Genomic DNA, 25,217 nt, shown 5'->3' with positions numbered 1-25,217 from the left:
AAAAAATACAAATAAAACCTCAAATTCTTTGACTGTCATAAAAGGCCATCATATGCATTTTTAAGAAAAACTTCCCAAAATTACAATACTTATTATAAAACCATGCACTGTTCTGCCAAATTTCAGTGTTTCAAAATTCTTAAGAAATTCACTAGGCAATGGAAAGGGATAAGGCCTCCTTGGCAGAACAAGGCATGTAAAATACACCAATTCTGCAGAGTTCTGAAAAGAATTAAAACAACTTTAACTGCTAGTCAAATAGTAGGCAGGGAATAAAGGTTTTCTCTCAAGGGAGAAAAGAAAATGTTGACAGTACACTTGTATGAGTGCATGTCAGATCACTTTTTGGAACTAGGCACTGTGAGTAGGATCGCCCAACAAGTTTACAGACAATATAATTGAGACAAAGAAAGGTAACATGAAACTCTTCCTTGTTTGTTCCCCCTACTCCATGCCATCTGAAATTATATCCTCCATCTGCATATAAAATGTGTTTAGCAACCCAAGCAGTCTAATCAAAACTCTTCACCCAGTTCACATGAGCTCACAGCTATAGGCATCCCTTAGGGTACAGACACCAATAAGCCTTCCCTTTTCAACAGACTGGGATAGAGCAGAGCAGAGAAATAATATGAACTCGTTTGTGCCTATTGAAAACAGCTTGAGCTCTCTGGCGACGCCCTCCCTCCATTGAGTCTTGACTGGGATGGAGCAAAGGTCCTTTTTTTCCTCTTATTTAACAGGAAACAGCTATCTGCAACCCTTCCTCCCAGATATTTTCATTACTGTACCAAGACATTCCTTACAGGCACTGACTTAAACTCTGCTGATACCCCTAATTTCTCCTTGCTCCAACCACAGCAGCAGCCATGGCACCCAGTTTTCAGGGCAGCCCCACGCCACTTCTATGACTCACATCCAGGCCACTCACACCATGCCAGCCAGCATAGCAAGGCTTAAATCAGAGGTGCCTGCTCCATGGAGGAAGAAGTACACTTAGGAAACAATTTCAAACATCATGCTTCTTTGCCTGTTGGTTAGAGAGGCCTGCAAAAGTTAGATGACAGTGAAGCAAATAGCAGGGTAGGGGGAAGGGAGATGGACGGTAAAAAAGCGAGATCTACAGGAGGAAGACTGAGGGGAAGGATATGCTCCATTACTAAGAATCCTGTCAGGATGCAATTTGTTTTCATTCTGCGCAGGAGTATAATGGTGAGTTCTCTCAATAGCTGTTTTGAAGCGAACCAGGCTGGTATGTCTTTAATTTATCATTTCATTATGAAACCGTTTCCCTTCCAAGAAGCCTTCAAGTCAGGAAGCTCTGTCTGCCCACACAGGAAATTCCTTTGCAGCAACTTCCCCAAAAAGGAAATTTCCCTCAGAAGTGAGCCCAGCTCATGCCTTTGAGCAGAGCTGTTTGAAGATTCTGGCATGCAAGTGCCGCAAACAACCCTGCCTGCCCACTGCAGATCAGCAGCACTGCCCTTGCACAGGCATGTGGAGACCCCACTGCACTCAGCTTTTCTCCTGCTCCCTTCTCCCCAGAGAAAGACAGGAGCCATTAAGAGGGGACAAGCTGCTGAGCTTTTACTAGAAAAAAATACTTTTATTCATGAGAGAGGCACAGGACACACACAGCTGAGAAAGAGCAGAGGAAGAGCAGGGGGAGCTGTAGAAGAGCTTCGTGAACTATTCTAATCTCCTGCTTGGAAATTAGGGGGAAAATCCTACACCCTATCTTAGATCTCTTCTGATGGCATGTAGGAGACTGCAGTCTGTCCCTTACATGTACTAAGGGTTTTTTTTAACGAACTTATGCAGTGAAGACTCGAAAAGAAAGGAGGGGGGAGGTGAGAATATGCAGAGGGAAGATTAACTGACAAAAATTAATCTCAAAGACATCTTGTGAATCATTAAGTGTGAGAGAGCCAAGAACATCCAGGCCAGAGTGACTAACAACATGTGGTATTCTATGAAGCACCTTAGGAAAGGGGAGACAGATCAGAAGCACTACCAGACTTTTTAATTTACCATTTCAAATCGCAAATAATACCAAATAACTTGTTTTAATGACTACGCCTGTTGTTTGGAGGAGGAGAGGAAACAGAAATGAAATGTGTGTTACATGTTAAATGGATGTGAGACAGGGCCATAGAAGGGGCACAAGCTGAACTGGATCTTGGACTGGACAACAGCAGGAAAATGAAAGCAATTTTTTGGTGTGTATGAGGGTGTATGAGAGTATATGAGAGGGGAAAAAAAGGCCAGGAATAACAGAATCGCTGTGGTGACTACAATCCACTGGATGCCTATATGCTAGGGAGAGAGGCTCTCCACATTTTCCCCTCAGTTTCAACTTCAAAGTTTGTTTTTCAAACACTTGGTGGAGGAAACCTGGTCCTTAAAGCCAAAGCTCCAGGAGGTGGCTCTGCCTGCCCTCCTCTCCCATTCCCTCCTTTACCAGATAGCTTTGCCCTGTTCTCTTGCCAGCTAATTTACATGACGGGTTTTTTTCTCTATTGCTGCCCTTGGCATTACATTCAGTGATTCAGTCAGCTGTTGTGTAAAGAGACTTTTGTCAGAACTGCTTAAAGGCAAATCCCTCCACTTAACTTTCTTCTGTGGCCTCTAGCTGATGAGTTAGTTATCGCCTAAAAGAGCCCTCTGGCGTAGCATATGCGTACTGAATATATATCTGCTTGGATGGCATCCACACTACTGTCAAATCACTGGAGATGGTTATGAGATGGGGTAAAATGTAAAAACTGTCATACTAGAAAAAATCCCCGACCCATCTAATCAAACATTTACACTAGTAGACGCATACACAAAAAGTATGAGGAATAAGGAAACATGAAGCAATCTCTACTGTAACATATATTACTTATCTCAGCCTCTGGTAATCTGTGGTTTGAGGACACCATGAGCTGTCGTTGCAGTCAGGCCATTGTTTCCATATTGATAACACAGCCTATCCCTCTCTCTACAGGTTTATCTGATTCCTCTTAGAAATCCATTTACACTTACAGTCCTGAAAACATCTTCACTGTATCTTGCTGCAATGATTTCTTTCATGTAGTGATGCATCCTCATTCCTGTTTTAGACATGTTGCCCAATGATTCATCTTTGATCCCTGGATTTGCTGCTCTGTAAGGAACTATGAATTTCCTGGTCACCACCTTCTCCGTACCACATATGATTTCATAGCCACGTGATAACTTTCTCCCTGACAACCCATTCACTTACAAAACTACCTTTTCCTCAAACTGTAGAGTTCTATTTCCCTCTCTAGTTTCGTGGGAATGGGAGGATTGGGGAAATAGTCTGCTCTGGCTAGGTTCCCTAGCACATTACAAATGATCATGTAGATAAGCCCACCACATCCCGAATGGGAGTTTGAACAAACTGAGTTTGAACAAAAGGAAGGCATTAAGACACCTCTCTAGAAATTCATGAGCTTCAACAAGACTGTGTCAGAACTTCAACTTTCTAGCAGTTTTGGTATAAAATTGTGAAATCAATGCAGAGTTGCTATAAAATTTGAGACTGGTGACTGATTTTTGACAAATATCTTTGCTTAACTCTACAATCAAGGGACATTCATAGGTCTTCTGTAAAACCACATGAAAAAGTTATGAGCTACTCACATCAATAATTGTTTTCTGCTTAACAACCACAACATCCTTCTGAATGAGATATCCCTGTACTGTGGCCCCATATAAAGGAGCTGCTGTGTCTGAAGAAAAATTTAAAAAATACTATTAAAACAAGAATAATTTACTTTATTCTCAATTGTGAGTGACACTGGGAGCAGTCAATTTAGTAGATGACCATAACTTCAAGTTGTAATGACATGCCAGGCATTTTATTCATAAAGAGAATGTCCCTGCTCTTCCAGTTGTCAAGATCTATTAAAGTGTCACGGTCCTAATGCTCAAATTTAGAGGTGGTCAAGAGACATGTTTTGTACCACAAATTGTATTTTTACATTTGTACATTTGTATTTTACAATTGTATTTTTACATTGTTGGTGTTATATCGACTTATAAAACTGTACTGTGAAAATGCTTCAGAGTGGGGGCCCAGTCATTTCAGGATAAAATTATCAGTGTGAGCTACCTTTATTCACAATGGGTTATAGTACTCTGATTATTTCAGCTTCCAAACTGGTGCCAAGACTGTTTGTGGATTACACTTCGCGTTAGTACTCTTTGGGAAGTGGCTTATGGAGTGCACTCAAGAAAGCATTAAAGGCAGCTAATTGAGCCCCATTTACAGTTTTAAGCCAACTTAGAAATTTCAAACATATACAGTACTGCTGACTCTGTACACTTGATCTAGTAAAAATGGATTGAAAGATCAGTTCAAACCTGGGCCTGTTGTCTCAAACACAGCCTAACCCTCTTGTGACTGCTTGACGCTGCAGAGATGTAGCTGTGAGCCTGCTTGGCAGTGCATGTGACACAAAAGGCACCTTCCACTGTCTTCTGCATCCTTTTTTCTTCATCATAGACAGTAATTTTACAACTTTGTCTAAAAGAAATGGTTGTAAGACATTCTAAGTGTTAATTAGCTACACAACAAAAAGGAAAAGCTACATTCTCTGTGCATAAAACCTAAGTGTTTGAGCAAGCCTCCTTTCTGAAGGATCTAAATATACACATGTACACAGAGATATATGTCAGATTAGAAAAAAAAATTCAAAACTTCTCAGCTTTGAAACAAATTTTGATTGTTAACTCTTGTCTGAGTCTCAGTGGGTTTTGTGTGCACACATTTTCTCACTGCAAATAATGGAGGCACCAGAAAGGCCATGGGCAAGAAGCTGTGCTCTCAGGGTTTTTCTGGACTAGCTAGATTCTCCCAGAATTCTCACAAGAAAATCATAATTATGGAAAACTCACCATAACACTACAGATCCAACCAATTTAAAAGACATCTTGATTTACTTTTGGGTGTTCTGTTGAACTGAATCAGCACCAAACTTTCTGAGATTCAGCCATTGCTATTGCACACAGTGATAATAGTGTGGCAGGAGGCCAACAGTAAATACTGTCTCCTTTTACAGCCCAGATGCTTCAGGTCTGCCCATCACAAACACAGCTCATCTCACCATTACTGTTAATCTCTGCTGTCACCCCCAGTTCCTCTGCTTGCTTTTCATTCTGCATGATTTTAAAACTGAGAGAGGGTGTAAAAATTGAAGATCTCTAAATGTCCCAGCTACTACAGATATTAAGTGCTATCTCTTGTTCCTATTTTGCTGAGATACAAGGCTTCAAATCCCACACCAAACCTTGACCAGCTTCTCCTGCATATGGCCCATTCATCACTACCCCACACAATGCACTGCATCCCTGAGAATATAAAGTGGAAGCAGAGAACAACTCCTGTGAGTTGGTTACGCTTACTTTCAAGAAGTGAAAAACCACTGAACAAGCTGTAAAGCAGTGACGAGACAAACCCTTTTAGTATTTAAAGAGCAGTTAAAACCCCAAACCTCTAATAAAAAGTTCAAGGTGCCTTGAACAATTGCATACCCAGCAACACAATAATGACTACAGAGTAAGGAAGTTAAAAGCCCAGAGGTAGTAAGACTACTAAGGAAGTTTCCAAGGAAGTGAGATACAAAGACGTATAACACAGAAAAAAAAAGGAACAAAGAAGTATTTGTGTACAGAGGGTTTTTTCTGACAAAATGCGTTCACTGAATCATAAAGAGGAAGTGAAAGCCAGCAAAGAGGTTAAAAATTGAAGGAGACAGATTGCTTAGAATAAATCAGAACAAAAGAGAGAATAGGAAGGAGGAACTTAAATACATAAAGGGAGATTTCCCCCACTAGGAAATACACAAGGACTCACTCGAGCGGCAGAACTGAAATGAGTAACTGGTTTGTGGACCAGCAGGAACTGGGGCTACTTCCTTCTGCACTACCGAGAAGGAGGAAGTAGAAAGGGAGAAATTCTCAGTATTGCATAAACCAAAGAAGCACACTCGTTCTTTCATCTCTCTTCCCCTAAACATTGGTCAAATAAGTAGAAGCACAGTGCAAACCTACACATTTACTCACACGCGCACACACACAGTCTCAATAAAACTGTGGGAGTTACTGGAGTCAGTGAGACAACTATTCACTTCAGCAGGTCCAGAAGGTCACTTTTCACACCTATTAAGCTGGCTCAACAAACCATTTCTGTTTCAGCCCCAACCTAGGACTTGCGCAATTGAGGGTCAAGCCCTGATTATGCTTTCTGAACCCTTCTCCCTAACCACCCTGCTTGTGCCCAGGGTGGTCGAAATGCATGCTCTGGAGTCTGTGCAGAGGGAGGGTATAAATATCACAGAATCTCTCTGCTGGCTTGAGTTGATGGAAATGTTCTTTAAAGCTCAGCATCAAAGCATTCACTTTATAAGCTGTAAGCCTTGGTTCTTGTGCCAGCAGCAACTTCTCCCCATAATTAATTAATGCTGTATTAATTGTGCATGTTCCACAGGCCTGTGGAGGAGGTGTGGCAAGGCCTGCACACAGAGATCAAACCTTTCTGGTGCAGCCAAGAGAGGAGCACAGGAGAGAGAAGGCAAAACCCCTTCAAGTACCTACAAAGGAAAACTGTGTACAAGTAATGTGCTCAAGGGCTATGGAACCAATGTCTGAGGAGGGACATGTGCTGGCCGTTCCAGCAAACAATGAATGATAAGGGCAAGGAAGAATCTTTCACCAGCTGTACCCTTCTGCAATCTGTTTGGCTCTGGGCCAGCTGGGAGCACCATCAGCAGGCCAAAAGGAGGGGCCCGTGGCAGCTGAGTGACCTTACGGGTAGGATTTGGCCACAAGACCCTCTGAAATAGCTGGAAGGAGAAAGGGAGAGGAGGAGGAGGAAAAGGGAGATTATTCCACCTCCTCTCCGCTGTGCTGGGAGGACTCAACTCTCTGCTGACTGCACTTGAGGAAGTTGCACCCTCACCTTCTAGTGGCTTTGACCATGGTTCAACCAGTGCTGTAATGGATAGAGTCCACTAGGACCACCTCACCCACCTCCCCAGGAAACTAGGAAGCACACTCACAACAGGAACAAGCGAGAAAAGAGGATGACCCAGCTACTAATATCCCCTGTGAAGAAGCCTGTCTTCAGGCATGCCTCAGGATTTTGCTGGAGATACCTGCCCATCAGCAGCCTACAAGCAGACCTACAGATCCTTCCCCACTGTAGCACAGAAACCAAGGACTAAGGTCTCAGATCTGCTCAAGATGATTTACAAAAGCACTCATTCTCTACAAAAAACATCAAGGTAGTGAACGTGTATATATTTTCAGCTGTAATCTGAATGACTTCATGAGAGGAAAGTCCTGCTTATCAAACCTGATTTCCTTCTATGACAAGGTAACCCACCTATAGCTGATCAAGGGAACCCAGTTGATGTAATCTTTTTGGATTTCAGTAAAGCTTTCAATACTGTCTCTCACAGGATCCTTCTGGACAAAACGTCCAGCACATAGTTGGATAAACACATCACACAATGGGTGAGCAATTGGCTCACAGGTTGAGCACAGAGGGTAACATCAGACTGGCCACCTGTCACTGGTGGGGTTCTGCAGGGCTCCATCTTGGGCCCTGTGCTCTTCAACATCTTCATAAATGACTTGGATGCAGGACTGGAAGGGACAGTAAGCAAGTCTGCAGGCCACACAAAACTCAGAGGAGCTGTTGACTCCCTCAAAAGCAGGAAGGCCCTGCAGAAAGACCTCGACAAATCAGGGGAGTGGGCAGTCACCAACCTTATGAAGTTCAACAAGGGGAAGTGCCTCATTATGCACTTGGGATGGGGCAACCCTGGCTGCTCATACAGACTGGGGAATAAGATGCTGGAAATCAGTGCCCTGGAAAGGGACCTGGGGGTCCTGGTTGATGGCAAGCTGAATAAGGGCCAACCATGTCCTGGGGGGCATCAGGCAAAGCATCGCCAGCCAGGCAAGGGAGGTGATTGTCCCACTCTGTTCTGCTCTGGGGTGGCCTTACCTGGAATATTGGGGCAGTTTTGGGCACCACAATATAATAAAGACATTAAGGCATTAGAAAGCGCCCAAAGTTTAAGTTTAAACTTTTAAAAGGCAGTTTAAGACGGTGAAGGGGCTTGAGGGGAAGCCGTGTGAGGAGCAGCTGAGGGCATTTGGTGTGTTCAGCTGGAGAAGAGATGAGGGGAGACCTTATTGCAGTTACAACTTCCTCCTGAGGGGGAGGGAGAGGAGGGGCAGGCATTGATCTCTTCTCTGTGGTGACCAGCAAGAAGACTTGAGGGAATGGCCTGAAGTTGTGTCAGTGGAGGTTTAGGTTAGATATTAGAAAAAGGTTCTTCACCCAGATGGTGGTTTGGCACTGGAAGAGGCTCCCCAGGGAAGTGGTCACAGCACCAAGACTGACAGAGTTAAGAAGCATTGGGATGATACTCTCAGGCACATGGTGTGACTCCTGGGGATGGTCCTGTGCAGGGCTAAGGGTTGGCCTCAATGATCCTTGTAAGCCCCTTCCAACTCAGCATATTCTGTGATTCTGACTAGTACAGCTGGCTTGAAATCTAACCTGCAAAGACATTTTCACACTAACTCTTGCACCAAATTTATTCATCTCTATAAATTTTTGTGTAGGCAAACAATTATTTGTTTTTCTGAAGGTACTGCGTGTTTGGCAATTGCTTTTTAAAGAACAAAGAAAACCAGGACTGGCAAGGGAAAACTTTAGCAAGAGTCCAAAGTAAAAGGCATGAAATTAAAAATACATTAAACAGAAGAAAGGGGTAGATAATGCAGAAAAGTCAGAATTGTCTCAGCAAGTTACTTTTAGAAAAAAGGAATTTATGTCTAACCAGGAATTTGATACAGCACATCCACAGTAAATGTGAAAAAAATGCAGGTAAAGATCATGCTACTTATTCTGAGATGACAAAACACGTTAACAAACTATATATAGGGAAGCACTAAAATATAGGCACGTAGCAAAAGCATTAAGAATTCTGCTTAAAGCAGGTAATACTTCCCCTTCATGAGGAAGGCAAATGCAATTTATGTTTATCATATAAAAAGGTGGGGTTTTTTTCTTTTACAATGTTGTCAGAAGAACGAGCAAAAATAAACAGACATCTAAACTTTACGGAATTAAATGTATTGATGCAGATTAAAATCTTAATTTATCTGGAAAGCAAATGGGTGCCAAACCTAAGCCTTTCATCTGACTCTGTCCCTTTCTTTCAGTAGTTTGAAAGAAAAGCGAAACAGATCTCCTTACATTTTTAAAAAAGAAAAATGCAGCTATTTATAGCTGCATTTATTGGAGCTGTTTCCTTATCAGGAAGTATGTAGCTGGGAATTACTATCTGCCTGCAACGGAAATTCTTTCAGGGATACAAAAACCCAAAAAGGAAATTTCCCTTCAAAGATATTCTGCATTTTTTTGCTGCTGATGTGTTTAAAATAAAATGTCAATGCTCTGACCAGCTCACAGCCCCTTCGGGACAGTTGTTTTGCAAACTAGAAGCTTTAAGACACCTGAGGGAAATATTAAAAAAATGCTTCCAGAAAACTGAAAGAGAATGCTGGGAACATATTAATAAGAAAATAAACCTTTTTTTGCAGGATGCTGAGATTGTGCAAATTCATTACCAGCATTATAATATCTTTCTCTGAAATAAGCATGTTCCTAGAGCTTTTCTTTACAGAAAGCATTTGCAAAATTTATCACTGGCAAAGAGCTGATTCTTGCAGTTCTAACTAGAGTTGATTTGTTCAGACCAGGTCTTCAGATCAGGACTTCAATGTGGTCTGTATAGCTGACATACCTGCCTGACTGAACTTCTGTTGCCCAATTCACTGCTTCCACCTCCACCCCCAGGGCATGAGTGTTGCATAGTCCAAAAGCCAGTGAAACTACAACTCTTCTTTTGAGAAGGGAACAGGTAATGCAAAAAGCCTGTATGGGGGTACCACACTGGTACCACACCCTTCTGCATGTCACAGCACCAGGACAGGGCAAAGGCCATGTAGGACACGGGCAGAATATTGTTTGCCTGCAAGAGAGGTCCAATTTTTTCAGCCCATGGGATCTAGTGCTACGAGCAACTCTGGAGTTGGATAGTGAAACTCCAGCTACAAGGATCTACTCAGTAAAGTCTCAAACAGGAAGATTTCCACTGTCTCCAAAGCAGTCCCTATAACTGATAATTTTGCCAGAGTCCCTTATCCTTCCTCTCCATTAGCTGCATAACACCCCCACACTATGCCTGTGGACTCCAAAGGCAGGAATAATACATTAGTTAATCATTAGAGACATTAATTTAATTTTTACTTGTCAAGGTATAACTTGACATTTTCATTTTCTAGTCTGTATAATTGCTATAGAGCTATTTAACCATGCTGCCAGTGCAGAGTGGACGCTTTTTTTTTCAGTGGGATACAAAAGTATAGGGAGATCAAAACCAGACAAGCAGATGGCCTAAACAAAGCAGGGTGCTTAGGGCTATTCCCGGGGTATGACTTTTATGCACAAAAACTCATATGGAAAGATTTGGAGCTAAGCAAGCTTCCTAATGCTTTGACTCTCAAAAGCCAATCAGTGGTGATTATTTATTAACTCACAACATCAGCAACCATATGCCTATTAAATATATATAAACTTCTTGAACAAGGATCACTGCTACATTAATAGCAGCATGCTAGTCCTGCACAAAAAAATTTACATGACTGAGCATATTCAAATATATTCATCCCATAAGACAGCACACAAGTACGCCACAACAGTGGAATGGCTGATGCATAAATGCTTCTCCTCCCTCCCAAGTATCTTTGGAGAATGATCTTAGAGGCTCTTGGCTGCGGTGTTGGATTGGGTCTCCAAATCTGAGTGGAATCATTTTACCAAAAATCTCTTCAACAAACTTAAAAATCATTTACTGCTCCAGCAGTAAAATGGGGAGTTAGAAAAATGGCATAAAACCCCATTTAACAGATATTTTGCTAGGGTGTATTTGCACCAGAAGGAGTGCCAGCACAGGAGAGGGAAGCCATAGAAGTACAGCAGAAGGAAATCCAACTTTTCATAAAGGGCATCAAATAACGTGGTTCTTTTCTGCGTGTGTGTATACACACAACCCATCACATTAATTCCTGGAAGTTTGAAGCAGGTTTCTCCTCAGACGCTATACGCCCCTCTCAATGCTGCACAGTGTTGCTCTCTTCCAACAGTCAGCAGCTCAGCTCTGTTAAAAGAGCATGCATGTTATGTTGTTTCTGCAGGGGTTTTTGCCACACTTGTGTTTTGTTGCAAGGCTCTCACCACACAGTGGTTTCTTATTGTGGAGTTGTTAGTCATGGCTTACACGCAGTTTCTCTTCTGTGTTTTCTTTAATTGTAAGGTTGTTTATGAATGCTGCATTCTTTGCATTCATTTTATTTCTTACAAAAAATAATAAAAGAACTTGGAAACATTTATAATACAAATGAAAAATTAAACAAAACACGCTTGGGGTGGAAAGAGAAAAGCAAGCTAATTTTAGGTTCATTGGAATTGACAGCGCCCCTTTAAGACAAAGCTTGAAATGCTTCAAACTCAGCAATACCATAAATGTCCTGATGTTTTTGCTTCTTATTCCTCTCCACACTTCCCAGGGGAATTCCACAAGGGATCAATCTTGAATCCCAGATTAAAGCGACATGGCCTCCTTTCCCCTCTGAATAAAGGTGAGTGTGTGTTTTGGAGATTTAAAACCCTAAAGTGAAGCTTTCCAGAAGGGGAAAAGACTGGCTTATCACCACTGGGACTCCCACACTGCCAGTTCTCTGTACCCTGCAGCACAGGTCTCTTGACCTCCCACCTCAGGACTGTTTTAATAAGTTCCCACCGAGGCAGGAAGGATTCTATCCCTCCACATGCTTCCACTGAGGACTGTTGGTGCAGGAAACTGCTGTTAACTCTGGGCAACGACCAGGCACATTAAAAAAATAAAAAGCACTCGGCTCTGGAATAATCTCCCAAGAAACAGAAACCAGCAAGTGAGCTCCGTTTACAAGGTTTTTCACACTTAATCTGGATGCTTCTGCCACAGTGACTAGACGGCAGTCAGGAGCTAACAGATTTAGGGTTCAACTCACCAGCAGTTTACATCAAAGATGACAAGTGAAGTGGCCCTGTGTCATTCCAATGCAACCCCAGTGACAAGAGGCTTAAGTTTCCTACAGGTGATGAACAAAGACAATGCCAGAAATGTGCAAAGCACGATCTTCATGATCCAAAGGCCACAGCTGTCCCAGCTGGATCAGTAATGGGGTTTTACTCTACCCAGTCCAATATATTCCAGATGAAAAAACTGCATCTATATTGTGCCAGCCATGGTATAAGAGCAACTCTGAGACTGGGCTTCCCACCCATCCAAGTTCCCTGTTTGTATAATTGCTTTGGAACAGGCCTGAGATTCACTGTAAGAAATCTCTGGGATGCAGGCTGGAGTAGATGTGTTAAATTCAGATGAACACTTGAGGATGCCCATGGAAGATACCACCTTAGGTAAGAGGCAGGCATAACCAATGTCTTTCCAGCTCATGATTTTCATCCTATTTATCTAAAAACTGGGTGTAGCTCACAATCATGAAGGAGCTAGGCCCAGTCACTTTGCTAGAGTTAACCAAAGTAATGGTCACTGAGGTTGACAGGATGGCTGGCTGGGATTTCTACAGTCCAGTCAGCCTGTCAGTAGATTATTAAGAGTTATAAATTGAAAGACTGAGGCACCGCTCAACAGAGGAAGCAGATGGACCCTGCTCTGCATAGCTCATAACATAAAAGTGCAAGAATAGCCCATGGTAGAACACAAAGATGCAACATCAATATTAAATACTGCAGTTGGATTTTAGCAAACAGTGCCACTGTATCAGCCTAATAATTCTTTTTTTTAGTAGTGGGTTGGTATTGATTACTAGAGGACTAGCTACCCAGAAAGGGAACGACACATAAGGTGAAAAGCAGACTAGGAGAAAAGGCAAGCATATAAAGAGAGAGGAATGAGGTTTAAGTGTCATGTCAGAGAAGAGCAAAGAGGGGTCTAGAAGAAGCCAATCATTTGAGAAAGAGGCCAGTCCAGGTCCCACTAAATTCAGTGGGGATTTAAGCACTCATTTCAGTGGGACAAGGATTATTCTCAGAGTCACTAATTTGACATTCTGGCCACCTCTCAGTCCCTTTGTCATATGAAGCTTTATTGTATTTTCCTAGTATGTGCGTCAGTCAGTTTTGTTCCGCAAAGATCCTTCCAAAGCAAACATTTTTATTGCTTTCTGCTCTGAATGTGGCTTAGGGTGAAGGGCTTTTTTTCCCATCTCACTACATACTCTCAGTTCAGTGCATTGAATATTCTAGTAACTAAATAACAATCTGCTTAATGCTTCAAAGTAGCTTTCCATCTGCTAGCCAAAACTGTAGAATATTCAACAGGTGACAAAGAATTAATAAAAGGAGCAGCATAATTAATAGACACTATACAGGAGAAAAATGGATCCTTGGCAAACCTGAGAGAGTTGTTGCTTCCTCTTCCTCTGGTTTCCTGCATTCCTTTAATAATAATAATAATAATAAAAAAGAAAAAAAAAAAGAAAACAATTGGTGCCCTTAAAACACAAAACCCACAAATGATACATATAAGCAACAATGCACAATCAAGAGAAAGAAGCTGTTAATAAACTGCCTTCAGGTATTATAAATGACTTAGTTTAAAGAAACTGCCCAACTGAGAGCCCAACTACCTGTCCTACCTTACTACTCATGTTCCCACTTGGGACAGACAACTTTTTTTCAGTATGTAGTACAGATAGGGTCACAAAGATGCCAAACCAACACAGAACCACTGGACTAGTTCCCACCAAATCAGAGTATCAAATAATACTACAAACAGACATGTACAAAGATTGCTATGAAACACTCACTAAAAACTTAAAGCCTTTAATACAATTATTGCAGAAAACTAAACAAATTTCCTTTCTGTCCTCCTCAATGAGGGCAATAGAACAGAAAGTAACAACAAGGGACACACAGAGATGTTGAAATAAAAAATGTCATCTCACTAGCTGTGTGCAATCAGGTCTGCATATGGTGAAGTTCATCAAAATCACTTGTGGCCTGGAATTTATCACACACGGGAAAACCAAAAACCAGAACCCTAGCCTACAATGGAAAAAAAAAAAGTACTCAAATGATTTTACAAACAGGTCTTTAGCTTTCCCTACCACCACGACACCCCAAAAGCAAATGCAGTCAAGACGACAACACTGCAGTTCCAATGTAAAAGTTCTCCCCTATGAGGTGATGCATGTTCTGTGGCATGTTGAGTTGTATCATCTCACTCTGAACATCAGTGCAGACTGTTGGCGGGGTTCAGAAAAAAGGCAATAGCAAGAAAAATCAGTTGCTGTCAAGAAAAATTGCTTCATCTGTACAGAAAATTATGTGCAGTGTGTCTTATTATGACAATGGGCGGCAGACATACAAAAGATGCCAACCCTAAAGAGAGAAGAGTAATTAGTTCAGAGGAAGAAATTAACTCATGCTCACGTTTGTATCAAGAGAAAACTCTGAAATCTCTGCCCATAAGATCCACCTCCCTAAACAAACACACACGTGTTCCCAAGATAACATGCCCTTCAGAGATAAAAATCAAACATACAAATCAACGTACATGTGCAAGGGGGAATGCTTTGCACAGGATCAGAGCGTGCAACATGTCCTTTCTTAGCACTGATATTTCTTCTGTATCTCTTGTTGAAGTTTTTTGTTGAAGGCGACAAAATAAAACCATGAAGCCTCTAGCACATATATACTGTTGCTGTTATAGAAGGCAACCCATCTTATTTTAATCTTGTGTATTACGAAAAAGGAAAAACCTATTTTCTCTCTGATTCAGAGAGTATTAATAGACACAGGGAAGGGTTCTCATATAAATCTCTTAAATGCTGTATCCTCTATGGAGTTCCAAGGACTTTTTACTACAAGGTATCGGCTATGGCATAAAATAAGCAACTAATGGCAATTTACCAGATGAGACAAAGAGATTTGCTTTAATAAAAATAGAATAAAAAAAATACAGACCCCATCAAAAAAACCCACTAACTCTCTCTGTGGCAATATTAAGTGTGTCCTCAGAGATAAGGGGTATGCAGATAGTTTCAGAGGACTTCCACCTATCTTAGCATTCTTCATTATCACAATATCTGGGCAGTTAAGAGTCTTTGCACTCATGACTTTTTTTAATTTTACAGTGGGGAAACTAAAACAAGATGTCCAAGGTCACAGAAGGCACCAAGGGCAGAGTCTCGTGTGAGAGCCAAACTTGCTTCTCTTCAATCTTCAGTAAAAATCTCCATTTTCCAAACACTCCTTCGGTCTGACATTAGTCTAGCGGAGATCAGATATGCTGCAAAACTACCACAGCATACCCACCAGGGCCAAAGAGCAACTGTTTTTTGACTACATACTTAAAATGTAGGAAAGTACATTCTCCAGCTCCCCGCTGATCCTTTGTTTACAATGCCCCCAATACTCTGTTCCTAGGTAATAGGTGGATGATATAGACAAACAAGTATGTTTAAAAGTAGGGGTAACAGTCCCTTACAGAGAAGTGCAGCATGAGAGAAAGGTATGTTTTATCAGAAAATTATCCTTTACTATCCCAGAGATTTAAAGTTAGGACTACTTACACTGTACTTCTATACTACAGGAACAGGGCTGACTGGGGAGAAAGCAGCTTCTTAAAACAAGAAAGGTTGTGTGAGAAGGAAAAGGGTGCCTTTATATCACCCCCAGAAAAAGGTGTTTGTCTACATAATCTAGCTGTGCTGGCCAAAGAGGAGTCCTCCTATGCAAGACTGTAGCAAAGAGGGATCTGCATTCTACTCTTCTAAATTTTGCACTTCTCCGTTTTCCAGTCTCTGGATTAAGTCAGCTCAGCATAGCTGAGACTCATTTGCTCACCAAACAGTGAGAAATAATTTATTGCACAATAGGAAATTTTTCTACTAATTATCCTCATACTATTCCTGTTAGCAGTTTCAGAGTGCTTTTAAACATCAGAAATAGTGAAATTTCTAATAGGAAGGCACAAAACACTGCCTGAATCCACAGGGTGTACTTCATGTTCCAGCTGAAATGTTTGTCTCTAGTTCTCTCTTCACTTGGGCTAACTGTTGTTTTCAGCTGCATCTGTAGCATAGCTAAGTGAAGATGTATGGGTTAGGACTGAACTCTGCCTTTATTTTGGTAAATGCCAACAGAACATCACGGAAACAGAAGGAGTAGAGGCCTGACAAGCTATCAGCTCTGTGTATGAACAGAGAAACTCACCGTATCTCTCTGTTGCACTGGAATTAGTGAGGGTTCGAAGAAGTTATTATATTTCAGCTAATCGACAAAAACAGTGGTAAGGCTGGAACCAAACAAAATCTCAGACCTAGAAAACCCTCAGACTTTGTGGGTCGAAACCCAATCTCCACACAGTACCATAACCTGAACTAGAAAATTACAACCTTGCCTTACTTCTGAGGTAGTTTGGATTTAGGATGAAAACCGTGACTCAGATGCATCTCTAAAATAAACAAACAGACAAAAAATAAAAGAGAGGAGTCCATGCAGGAACTGAAAAATCCCATACTAATACCTCCTAAACCTCATTACTCGGAATCCAAAAGGTGCTGAATTATTTCTATACACAGTATCAGGAACACTACTCCTGGAATATCATCCTCAGTGCTGTTGTCTTCACTTTAAGAAGGATGTCTGAAGTGGGAAACAGTTCACAGAGATGATACAAACAGAATTTAAAATCTGGAAGCTTAACAGGAAGATTGACAGCTTTAAAAACCTCTCTTCCTATCCAGTTTAGCTGAGAAAAGGTTAAGAAGTGACTATCTAAAAGCACCTATATCAGGAGTAGTCTTTTGATAATATTTAGCAGGAAAGGAGATAATGAGATCTAATAGTTGGAAACTGAAGCTTGACTAATTCAAACTATAAATAGGGCACTTAAAAAAAGCAAATAAGGAGGATAATTAAGCATTGAAAGAACATCTAGAGACCTTATATCCTCCCCATCATTTAAGTCTTTTACATAAAGAACAGAAATCTTTCTGCACCTGTTGTAGCTCAGTTACGGGACCCAAACACAGCACTTACTGCATGAAGTTCTGTAACTGAAGTTATACCAGAGATCATTTAAGGAATTCAGAATGGTCGCTCGTGGTCTAGCTATGAAACTATGTACTTTAAAAACAGTGTTTTTAACAGTGTTTGGCTCTGCTGGTTGATGACAGTGTTTTGTGTCAATATAAACTGCATAGTGAGCTACAAAATACTACACTGCCACAGACTACAACTAGTAAGGCTATGTAAATGTGTTCCATGCTGTTTATGATCTCAGACACTAACTATATAGAAGGCTATTTCACAGATATTTCATGATTAATCATCTGTGCTTTTACACTGCAACAAGTCAGACTGGTGTGGAAACACTAAACTTGCAAGGCTTCTTTCGCATTAAAAATGTGCCAACCAAAAGAACAGGAAAACTAAAACAAAGATCAAGGTGAAAAAATATCACACCTAAAAATACTGGATAAAAAGTCTTCACTGAGAGGAAGCCTTATAAGCTCTACATTATCTAGCATGCTGGCTAGCTGACATGAAGGAAGTAGGTAAAACAGCCACCACTTTCAGTATCAAGGGTCTCTGTCTTCCTGCCTTATGCATCTTCCAGACACAGCAGGGAGTGCAATAAGTAACTGTAAAGCCAGCCGTGACCATAGCTGTGGAGGGGACAGACAGTAGCTCCCACAGCAGAAGTAAGCAGTAACAATTAATGCAATGAGGAATAGACCTGGGAATTAACAGCACCTGTGGGGAAAAGAACAGCTGGAGAACTGTTTCTGTGTTGGGGTTTTTTTTGTGTTTAAGTTTTGGGCAAAGCACAGAAATGCTCTGTGAATGTGGCATTAAGTCCTCCCTGGCCTAGAGGAACAGATCAGCAGCCACACGTATGTGCCAGCCAAACCGGGCCTGGGAGCTCATGGATACTCAGGCAGTGACCAGACAGGGTCAGAAATGTCCACAGTGCCAGATCCCACTCCTGTCAGAAAGCAGAGAAAAGGTATAACCCAGGCTATGCAAGACCATGCAGAATGCTGCACAGGCAACGAATGACCTCGGGGCAGAGCAACTCAGTGGCCAGCAAAGGAGTGAGCACAGACTACAAAAACACTTGAAACAGTCTTCATACAGAAAAGGAGTGTGTGTGTGTGTGTGTGACAGTTGAGGACAGCAGTGAGAATGTCTTGTGATAAACATGGACTTTACTCCCCTGCCCCCCTGAAATCCCAAATCCATTTCTCAGTTGGCAAAACACAAAGTTTTGCTTGCTCCTGGCCCTCTTGCTCACTGTTGCTCAAGTAACCCAGGAACGCAACACCTGAAAAAAGTTTACTTAAAACATTTCTATTTCCATTAGAACTGCTTCTTCTCCAAATAAGAAAATTCCACTCTTCTTGTCCTCATCCTATCTCCCTAATTCACTTCTCGCTTGCCAACAGTCCTTGGCCTTTCCTACTTCTCAAACATGAAATCATCTCAGCAAGAAGTACCTGGCTCTCACCTTGCCCCCAGCTCCAGTTTTTGTTTCAATGTCAGTGATATGTCCTTCCTTTGCAGCATCCTTTTGTGCTCAGCTAAGCTCATTCTTCCTCCTTTCCCACTGCCTCTGTTAGCCCTCATGCTCTATACCAAAGAGCCTGGGCACCATGAGTATTTGAGAACATTAGCAACCTGAAAAATACCCACAGCACAAATACATTCCACTCGCCACAGATTGTGAAATCAACCTTGTGTCACAGCACATAACCAAGCAATTCCTCTGAAGTGGAAGAAACATAGGACTTCCTGTCAAAATAAACCCTCCATACTCGTGCCTGTCATGAGAAATGACAGCCCAACTGTTTGGCAAGGGGATGGGAGGGGGAGATACAACATACTGTATTTAAGACTAATTTCCTTTAGCTAAAAACAGTAGCTAGGAAAACCAAACCAGCTAGATCTTAAAAAGAAAAAAAAAATAAGTATAAAGCCAGGGACTTCCTTGCTCTCTTCCATAAAACCAGTGATAACTCCTCACCCCGCCCTGCCCCCTCCTCAGTCCAAGAACTGAAGACGCCTCTGTGCTGACACTCACGCAGGTGTGCTGGCAGTCTGATCGCGTCCTCATCCATCCTGATCGCTTGAGGCACTGGGACATGTAGTGGTGACGAAGTGTAAGTCGGTACCGGGCTCGCTGGAGGTGTGTACGAAATTCTTTCCTGCTGTTAAAAAGAAAATGGGGGGGGAGGGAGAGAGAGAGGACAATGTGAACTTTGGAATGGAGGTGTGAAACCAAGGTAGAGGAGGGAGAAGTAGGTGGAAGGAAGGAAGAGTGTGAGTGTGTGTGTGCGCGTGGTGATGGTGAGCAGCACTAGTGATGCACCTGGCTGCCCAGGGAACCACAGAGCACAGCACGCTTTGCGGGCAAGCACTGCACAGGCTAAGTGCTGCCCCGTGCTGCAGCCAGAGGCCAAACAGCTTTTAGGGCGATGGGTCTAATTTTCAAAAGGTCCATAAAATTTCCAAGATACTTTTCAGAAATTTGCCAAGGGAGGAAAGGGAAGTGACACATAAGTGGGGAGACTCCGAAGGTTTTATGTCAGTGAAAATCTGACAGCAACTCCATGATACAACCATGAGTCCCACTGAAGTGCCAAAACCACTACACTAACAAATCAGTTATGATCTGAACAAGTTTGTTACACATTTAACACTACTCCTTCCTAGCATTTTAAAGACATTAATAAATTACTTTTGTCTTTGCTGCAGAAAAATATATCACTACAAACTACTCTATTTACCATCAAGTAATGTAATACTTCTGTTTTTGCCTAACCTGGTTACTGTTATCTTCTTTGAAGTAATTTAACTTGCAACCAAATAAGTAAGTTGGCATACAGAAAGCAGCTATGCAAGGACACCCACAGAAGCATATATCACAGAATATTCTGATTTGGAAGGGATTATTAAGTCCAACTCTTAAGTGAATGGCCCATACAGGGGATTCAACCCGTGACCTTGGCATTATTATCATCAAGATTTAACCAACTGAAGTAATCTCAGGGTCAAATAGAGTCAAAAGGCAATTTGTGAATGTTGCATTAGTTTCATAACTATCACAGGTTTTTATTTACAAAAACGCCTGTCAAGAAATCTAGACCGAAACTTCATGAGATCTGATGGGAAAATTCTTCCATATTTTAAGCCTGTACTCCAATCACAGCACAAATTATACCCTTTGTAAATAAATATAGCCACAATTTTACAGGAACATAAAAAAAAAAAAACCATATGATTCCTGAAAGGCAATTCATGCTATTCTCCAAAACCATGCTACTGAAATTTAAGAACAGCAGTGCAAACGGTATGGATTTACATCTCTGCATGCACAGAAGCAGGAGGAGTAACCTTAATTTCTGAGGACTTGCAGGACAGTACAAGTGCAGCTCCTTACCCTGACCTCAATCTCTGGCAAATGGAAAAGACAAATTTGGTGCTGGTCCAAGAGAAGGTAACTATTTCCATGACAAACCACAACATCATCACAGTAATGAGACAGGGAAATAGACTGAAGCTGATAGAGGCACCTGCAGAACATAATGTTAGCACCCTTACCCCCAAAAGGACAGGAAGGCTTGTAAAAAAACCCTTTGAGGCAGATTAGGTGACATGTCTAAAACTAAATGTAACATGGAGCACCTAGAAAGTCTTGCATTTTTCAGCCACCACTTCAAAGCAAGCCCAGTTCATTCTTCTGCAAGGTGCTGCTAGCTGCTTACTGCTCAGGGCTCAGGCAGAACCAGAAGTTTAGCCTCAACATCAGGGGTTCCACCTCTATACACTATAGCCACATGGCAGAGAACACTGACAACATATGGTGAGCAAACCATTATAACTATTCTGGGTTTAGATGGAGTGAAGACAGGCCTGTTTCACTCCACCATCGTGATGTTATTTCTGCAAGGACAATCTCTGTGGCTTTTAGCTCAGTACTTTTTAACCAGAAATTGTTCAATCTTATGATCCTGTCTTCCATAAACTCAATTTCTTTCTATTTATCACTGTCCAGGCGACAGCAATCCATTAGATTATATGAATTCAGCTTTTTGTAGGTAACAAACATGGAAGTTCATTGTGACACAATGAAAGACAAACTTGTGGAGCTACAAAACATTATTCTGTTTTCTGCTTATGTAATTCCTTCCCCGACCCAAAACAGCTGCCTCTATGCTTCCCATTCCCACAAGGTGCAGCTCTCTGTGCCTGTTCTGCAGTCTCACTGTTCATTTGCACTTCTCACCCCAGAGGACAGCACCAGCGGACTGCAACGAAACGAGGCACTTCCCAGCATTTTCTGCTGCAATCCACAGTTCTGATAATCGAACCACACTGCCCCTTTTTGTTTATTGAGATATTTATAAAAACAGGAACGCTTCTGAAATACTTCTGAAACACTTGCCTCTGCAAACAGGTACTAGAGGATAGGTGGGAGACCTAAGTCCTTTTCCTCCCTCCTGAAGATTGCAGGATACAGTCCTGTATTCGGTCCATTTTATGCTCACAGAAATAATGAATCATCGCTTCAAAGACAAAGGCTAATTGGCTTCAAAGGGCCAAAAGCAGGTGAAAAGTGAAAACAAAAAATGAAATTAAATCTAGAATCTGTGCACTTCCCTCAACACCCAGGAGGCACTGGATCAAATTAAGATATTATGCTTCCAGTACCTGCCTTTACTGATCAACCTCCTAAAGGCATACCATAACTTGATTTATACCATGACAGTTTCACTGAGATTTACTGTTATAAACAGATACATTTCATTAATTTTTTCCTAGTATTCTTAGGAACAGGACAGTCAAAACCTGAAGATATGGAAATGCTTACTTTTTCCATACACCTTGGATGTCCACAGTAATGTGTGTACAGAATTAGTAGTATTTACAGAACACAGTTCACAAAGCACAAAGGGGAGTTAGCTATCCAACTTCTATTAGTGCCTTTGAAATGCCCTCTCTTACCAATCTTGCATTTTTTTCCAGCACCTTCAGCCTAAATATCAAAGTAATTTACAGACATTAGGTAAGTATTTTTCTTTTTATTAGACACATGGACAACCTGAGTTACAGCAAGTGCAAAGCTCAAATGAGCTAAGTAATTTCAGCGCTAAGCTGTCATGAAAAAGGCCAGCATGTGCCTCTCAAGGGCAATACATTTAACAATTGCAAGCTGAAAGAGTTGCCTTTGTAACTGTCCTGGACTGATTTCCAAAAGGTGTGGAATGGTAATGGCACAGGGAGGTCAAGGCATCTCATGGGAAAAATGAGCTTCATGCCTGTTTGCAGCACGGGGCAGTAATGTGGCTGGAAGCAGAACTGCAGAGATTAGTCCAGTTCTGCAACCTACCTCTGTGCATCAGCCACACACAACTCCCAGCCTACACGGACACAGTCACATGTGTTCCTCCACACTTTTTGAGGCTTTTTAGAGTCATATTTCCAGGAGGTAACTGTTGTGCTCACACCAGTGAGAATGGATTTGCATTACCCTTCACAACTCCAGAACTGCTCAGTGCTTCTCTCTGTGGGATCCATCAAACAAAAACATGGCTGGCATCTCATGCTTCTAAGGTTATACAACCAGACACTCTGCTACTAAGAATTTTTCTGAAAGAGTTTCCTAACTAGTCAGTTTAATATTTCTCTTTGTATTAAGGCCAAGAATGGTAGGGTTGTTCAAGCCACAGCTTGGGAGGAAGGATAGGCAGTGCTGGTAGAACCAGCATGAACCTTGCGTGTACTTGGGCAAACACCCTTGCTGCAACTTAATCTACTGGTAAAAGAAACTGAATCAATACACATTTGGTGTGATCCTTTGAAATGTTTGGTGATGAGTGCTAGGAAAGCACTTGGTATTACCACATTCCATATTTGCCATCTGCCAGGGGACTCTATAAACATTTAAACCTACAAGTGACCAGATGCTCAGTCTCAAACAACTACCAGCTACCAGCAATTTCAAAATAGCCACTCCCTAGTATTTTGCCAGTAGCCACAAAGAAGTGGATGAAAAAGCTGGCATACTGATTGCCATCATCATTTTTGATAGGTTTCTTCAGCTCACAGTGAGTCAGGAAAGTTCCACCATGAAATTTCACCTTGACTACAACAACTGAACAGATGCATTAAGTCAACTTTTATGGAGGCCCTCCCTGGGGTTTACTCTAGTGGCTGGTGCTACAACAGTGCCACCAGGACAACCAGCCAGGTGTGCTGAGACTGGGGCATACCCAATTTAGCAGAGACACATTGAAACACATGGTTAAGAATCAAAAGAATTTATGCTTTTGTTCTCTTTGTACTAGAAAAGTACAAAATACTAAATATCCAGCAGCTGAGAATGCTGTAGATCATCCTATCTAAATCAGGAAGGTAACTCAAAAGCTGTATTGATCATGACTATGTAGTAAGAGTGAATGTAACAGTTGACTAGACTCCCAAAGTCATCAAAGCACACACCAGTTTCAGTTTGAGGAATTGTGGTTGATCCTTTTCAGATGAAACCTACCTGAACAGGTTTTTTTCTGTTTGGAACACAAACAATTCATATTGCTAAAATAAAACCAGTAATAATAATAATAAAAAAATCAAAATAGCAAAGTTTAAAGGCAATTTTAAAAGAAGTCCAACAGTTGAGGATGAGGGAAGCTGCAAGTAAAAACCGCTTCAGGTTTTTGCTAAAATTACACCCTTCTAAACTCCAAAGCAACAGCCTTGCAATCTGATAGTCTTTTTGTCCCTTTACTAAGTTCACTCAGATGCCAGGCACAAAGGACATAAATGTTTTTGTAGAAATGAAAATAAAATATGTAAGAAAGTCTGCTAAAACAAGCTTTCTTGTTGTCACAATGACACAACTACTTCAGTAATTGGCTAGGTGGTATACTAAAACTACGTTTTTTAATTGATAAAGCAAAGAAATGCATTACCTATGCAGCAGTTTTCAGGAAATCAAAACAGACTATGTCGCCTGCAAATACCCTGCGCTGGACAGAAAAGGCAGCTGAACCCAATCACCTCATAGAAACTTACTCCTACACTGCATGTAATGGGACAAATTAACCAAGAGGGAAAGCTGACACATTTGGCCCCCAGGGTGCTGGCGTACCTGTGCCACTCCATACCTGTCTTATTGCATTTGCTGTCCATCTTTGCTTCTACAAACATCCCAGACTCCCTCTGCTCCCCAGAGAAGCAGGCAAAGTAGAGATACAGCAGTTTGCACTGTGGTAACTTCTGGGCAGCCAACAGTAGAAGTGGAGAAAGTTACTTGTTGTGTTCTCACAGGCCATTTTTGCTTACTCACAGGACAGTGGAAGCAGGACACTGCTTTGAGGGGAGTTTCCACTTCCCTGGGTATCATCCCATCACCTGGCTCCAACTCCTCACTTGTTGGACATACGTTTAGAGAGGTGAGCAGATGAGATGAGCAGTGTTCTGGTGCCCTCAGATTTCTGGGGAAGCTCTAGGCTTAAAACCCCCTGTGCAACATGCCCATGGCTTAAGTAAATCCAGGTTTGAAACATATGGTTGTAGCTCTCAGGACTGTGGAAGCTGGTGTTCTGGACACAACACTCTATATCCCAAATCACAGAGGATGTCCAGCTCTACGAGGACATGGGACCAATCTCTTTTGGCAAGCACACTGAGGCAAGAAAAATGAAAAGACAAGCCAAGGGACCAGGAGCTGGGGGGAGCTCATAGTGGTCTGGTTTTCCTACTGTGGATCCTTACAGGAGTATGTGTCTCGAGTAGGGTAGAGGAGAAGAAATAGCCTTAGAGAAAAGGGTTGTTGGGAGGAAATGAGGTGTTTGCAGGGCAGATTCAGAAGGCCCTGAACATGTAGGCACTCAGCAGGGCAATGCCAGCAAACCAGCCACAGAGCAGCACAGGGGACAACAGCAGCAGATTCAAGTAAGTTAATCATTAGGGAGGCACGTGAGGGGAAGCAGAAAGGGGAGGAAGACATGCAGTGTTCACCAGTGGTTTGTATGCAACACTATAGCTG

The 25,217-nt window shown here is 41.8% G+C and overlaps 1 protein-coding gene across 2 annotated transcripts in view; it reads right to left on the bottom strand.

Moving 5' to 3' along the window:
• ETV6 (ETS variant 6) overlaps positions 1 to 25,217 on the bottom strand; it is a 137,233-nt gene that overhangs the window by 68,921 nt on the left and 43,095 nt on the right. The window contains exon 2 of one of the 2 annotated variants that reach the window (XM_029965016.1): positions 19,248 to 19,374. In XM_029965016.1, the coding sequence (XP_029820876.1) occupies positions 19,248 to 19,374 (127 nt within the window). The remainder of the gene's footprint in view (positions 1 to 19,247; positions 19,375 to 25,217) is intronic. The other variant, XM_029965017.1, reaches the window with a different exon arrangement.

Source organism: Manacus vitellinus, unplaced genomic scaffold, assembly GCF_001715985.3.
Source record: "Manacus vitellinus isolate BGI_N305 unplaced genomic scaffold, ASM171598v3 scaffold_88_pilon, whole genome shotgun sequence".
In the NCBI taxonomy this organism is placed as follows: Eukaryota; Metazoa; Chordata; class Aves; order Passeriformes; family Pipridae; genus Manacus; species Manacus vitellinus.
The sequence above is the reverse complement of the archived record's forward strand: the minus strand, read 5'-3'. Positions and strand labels throughout refer to the sequence as shown.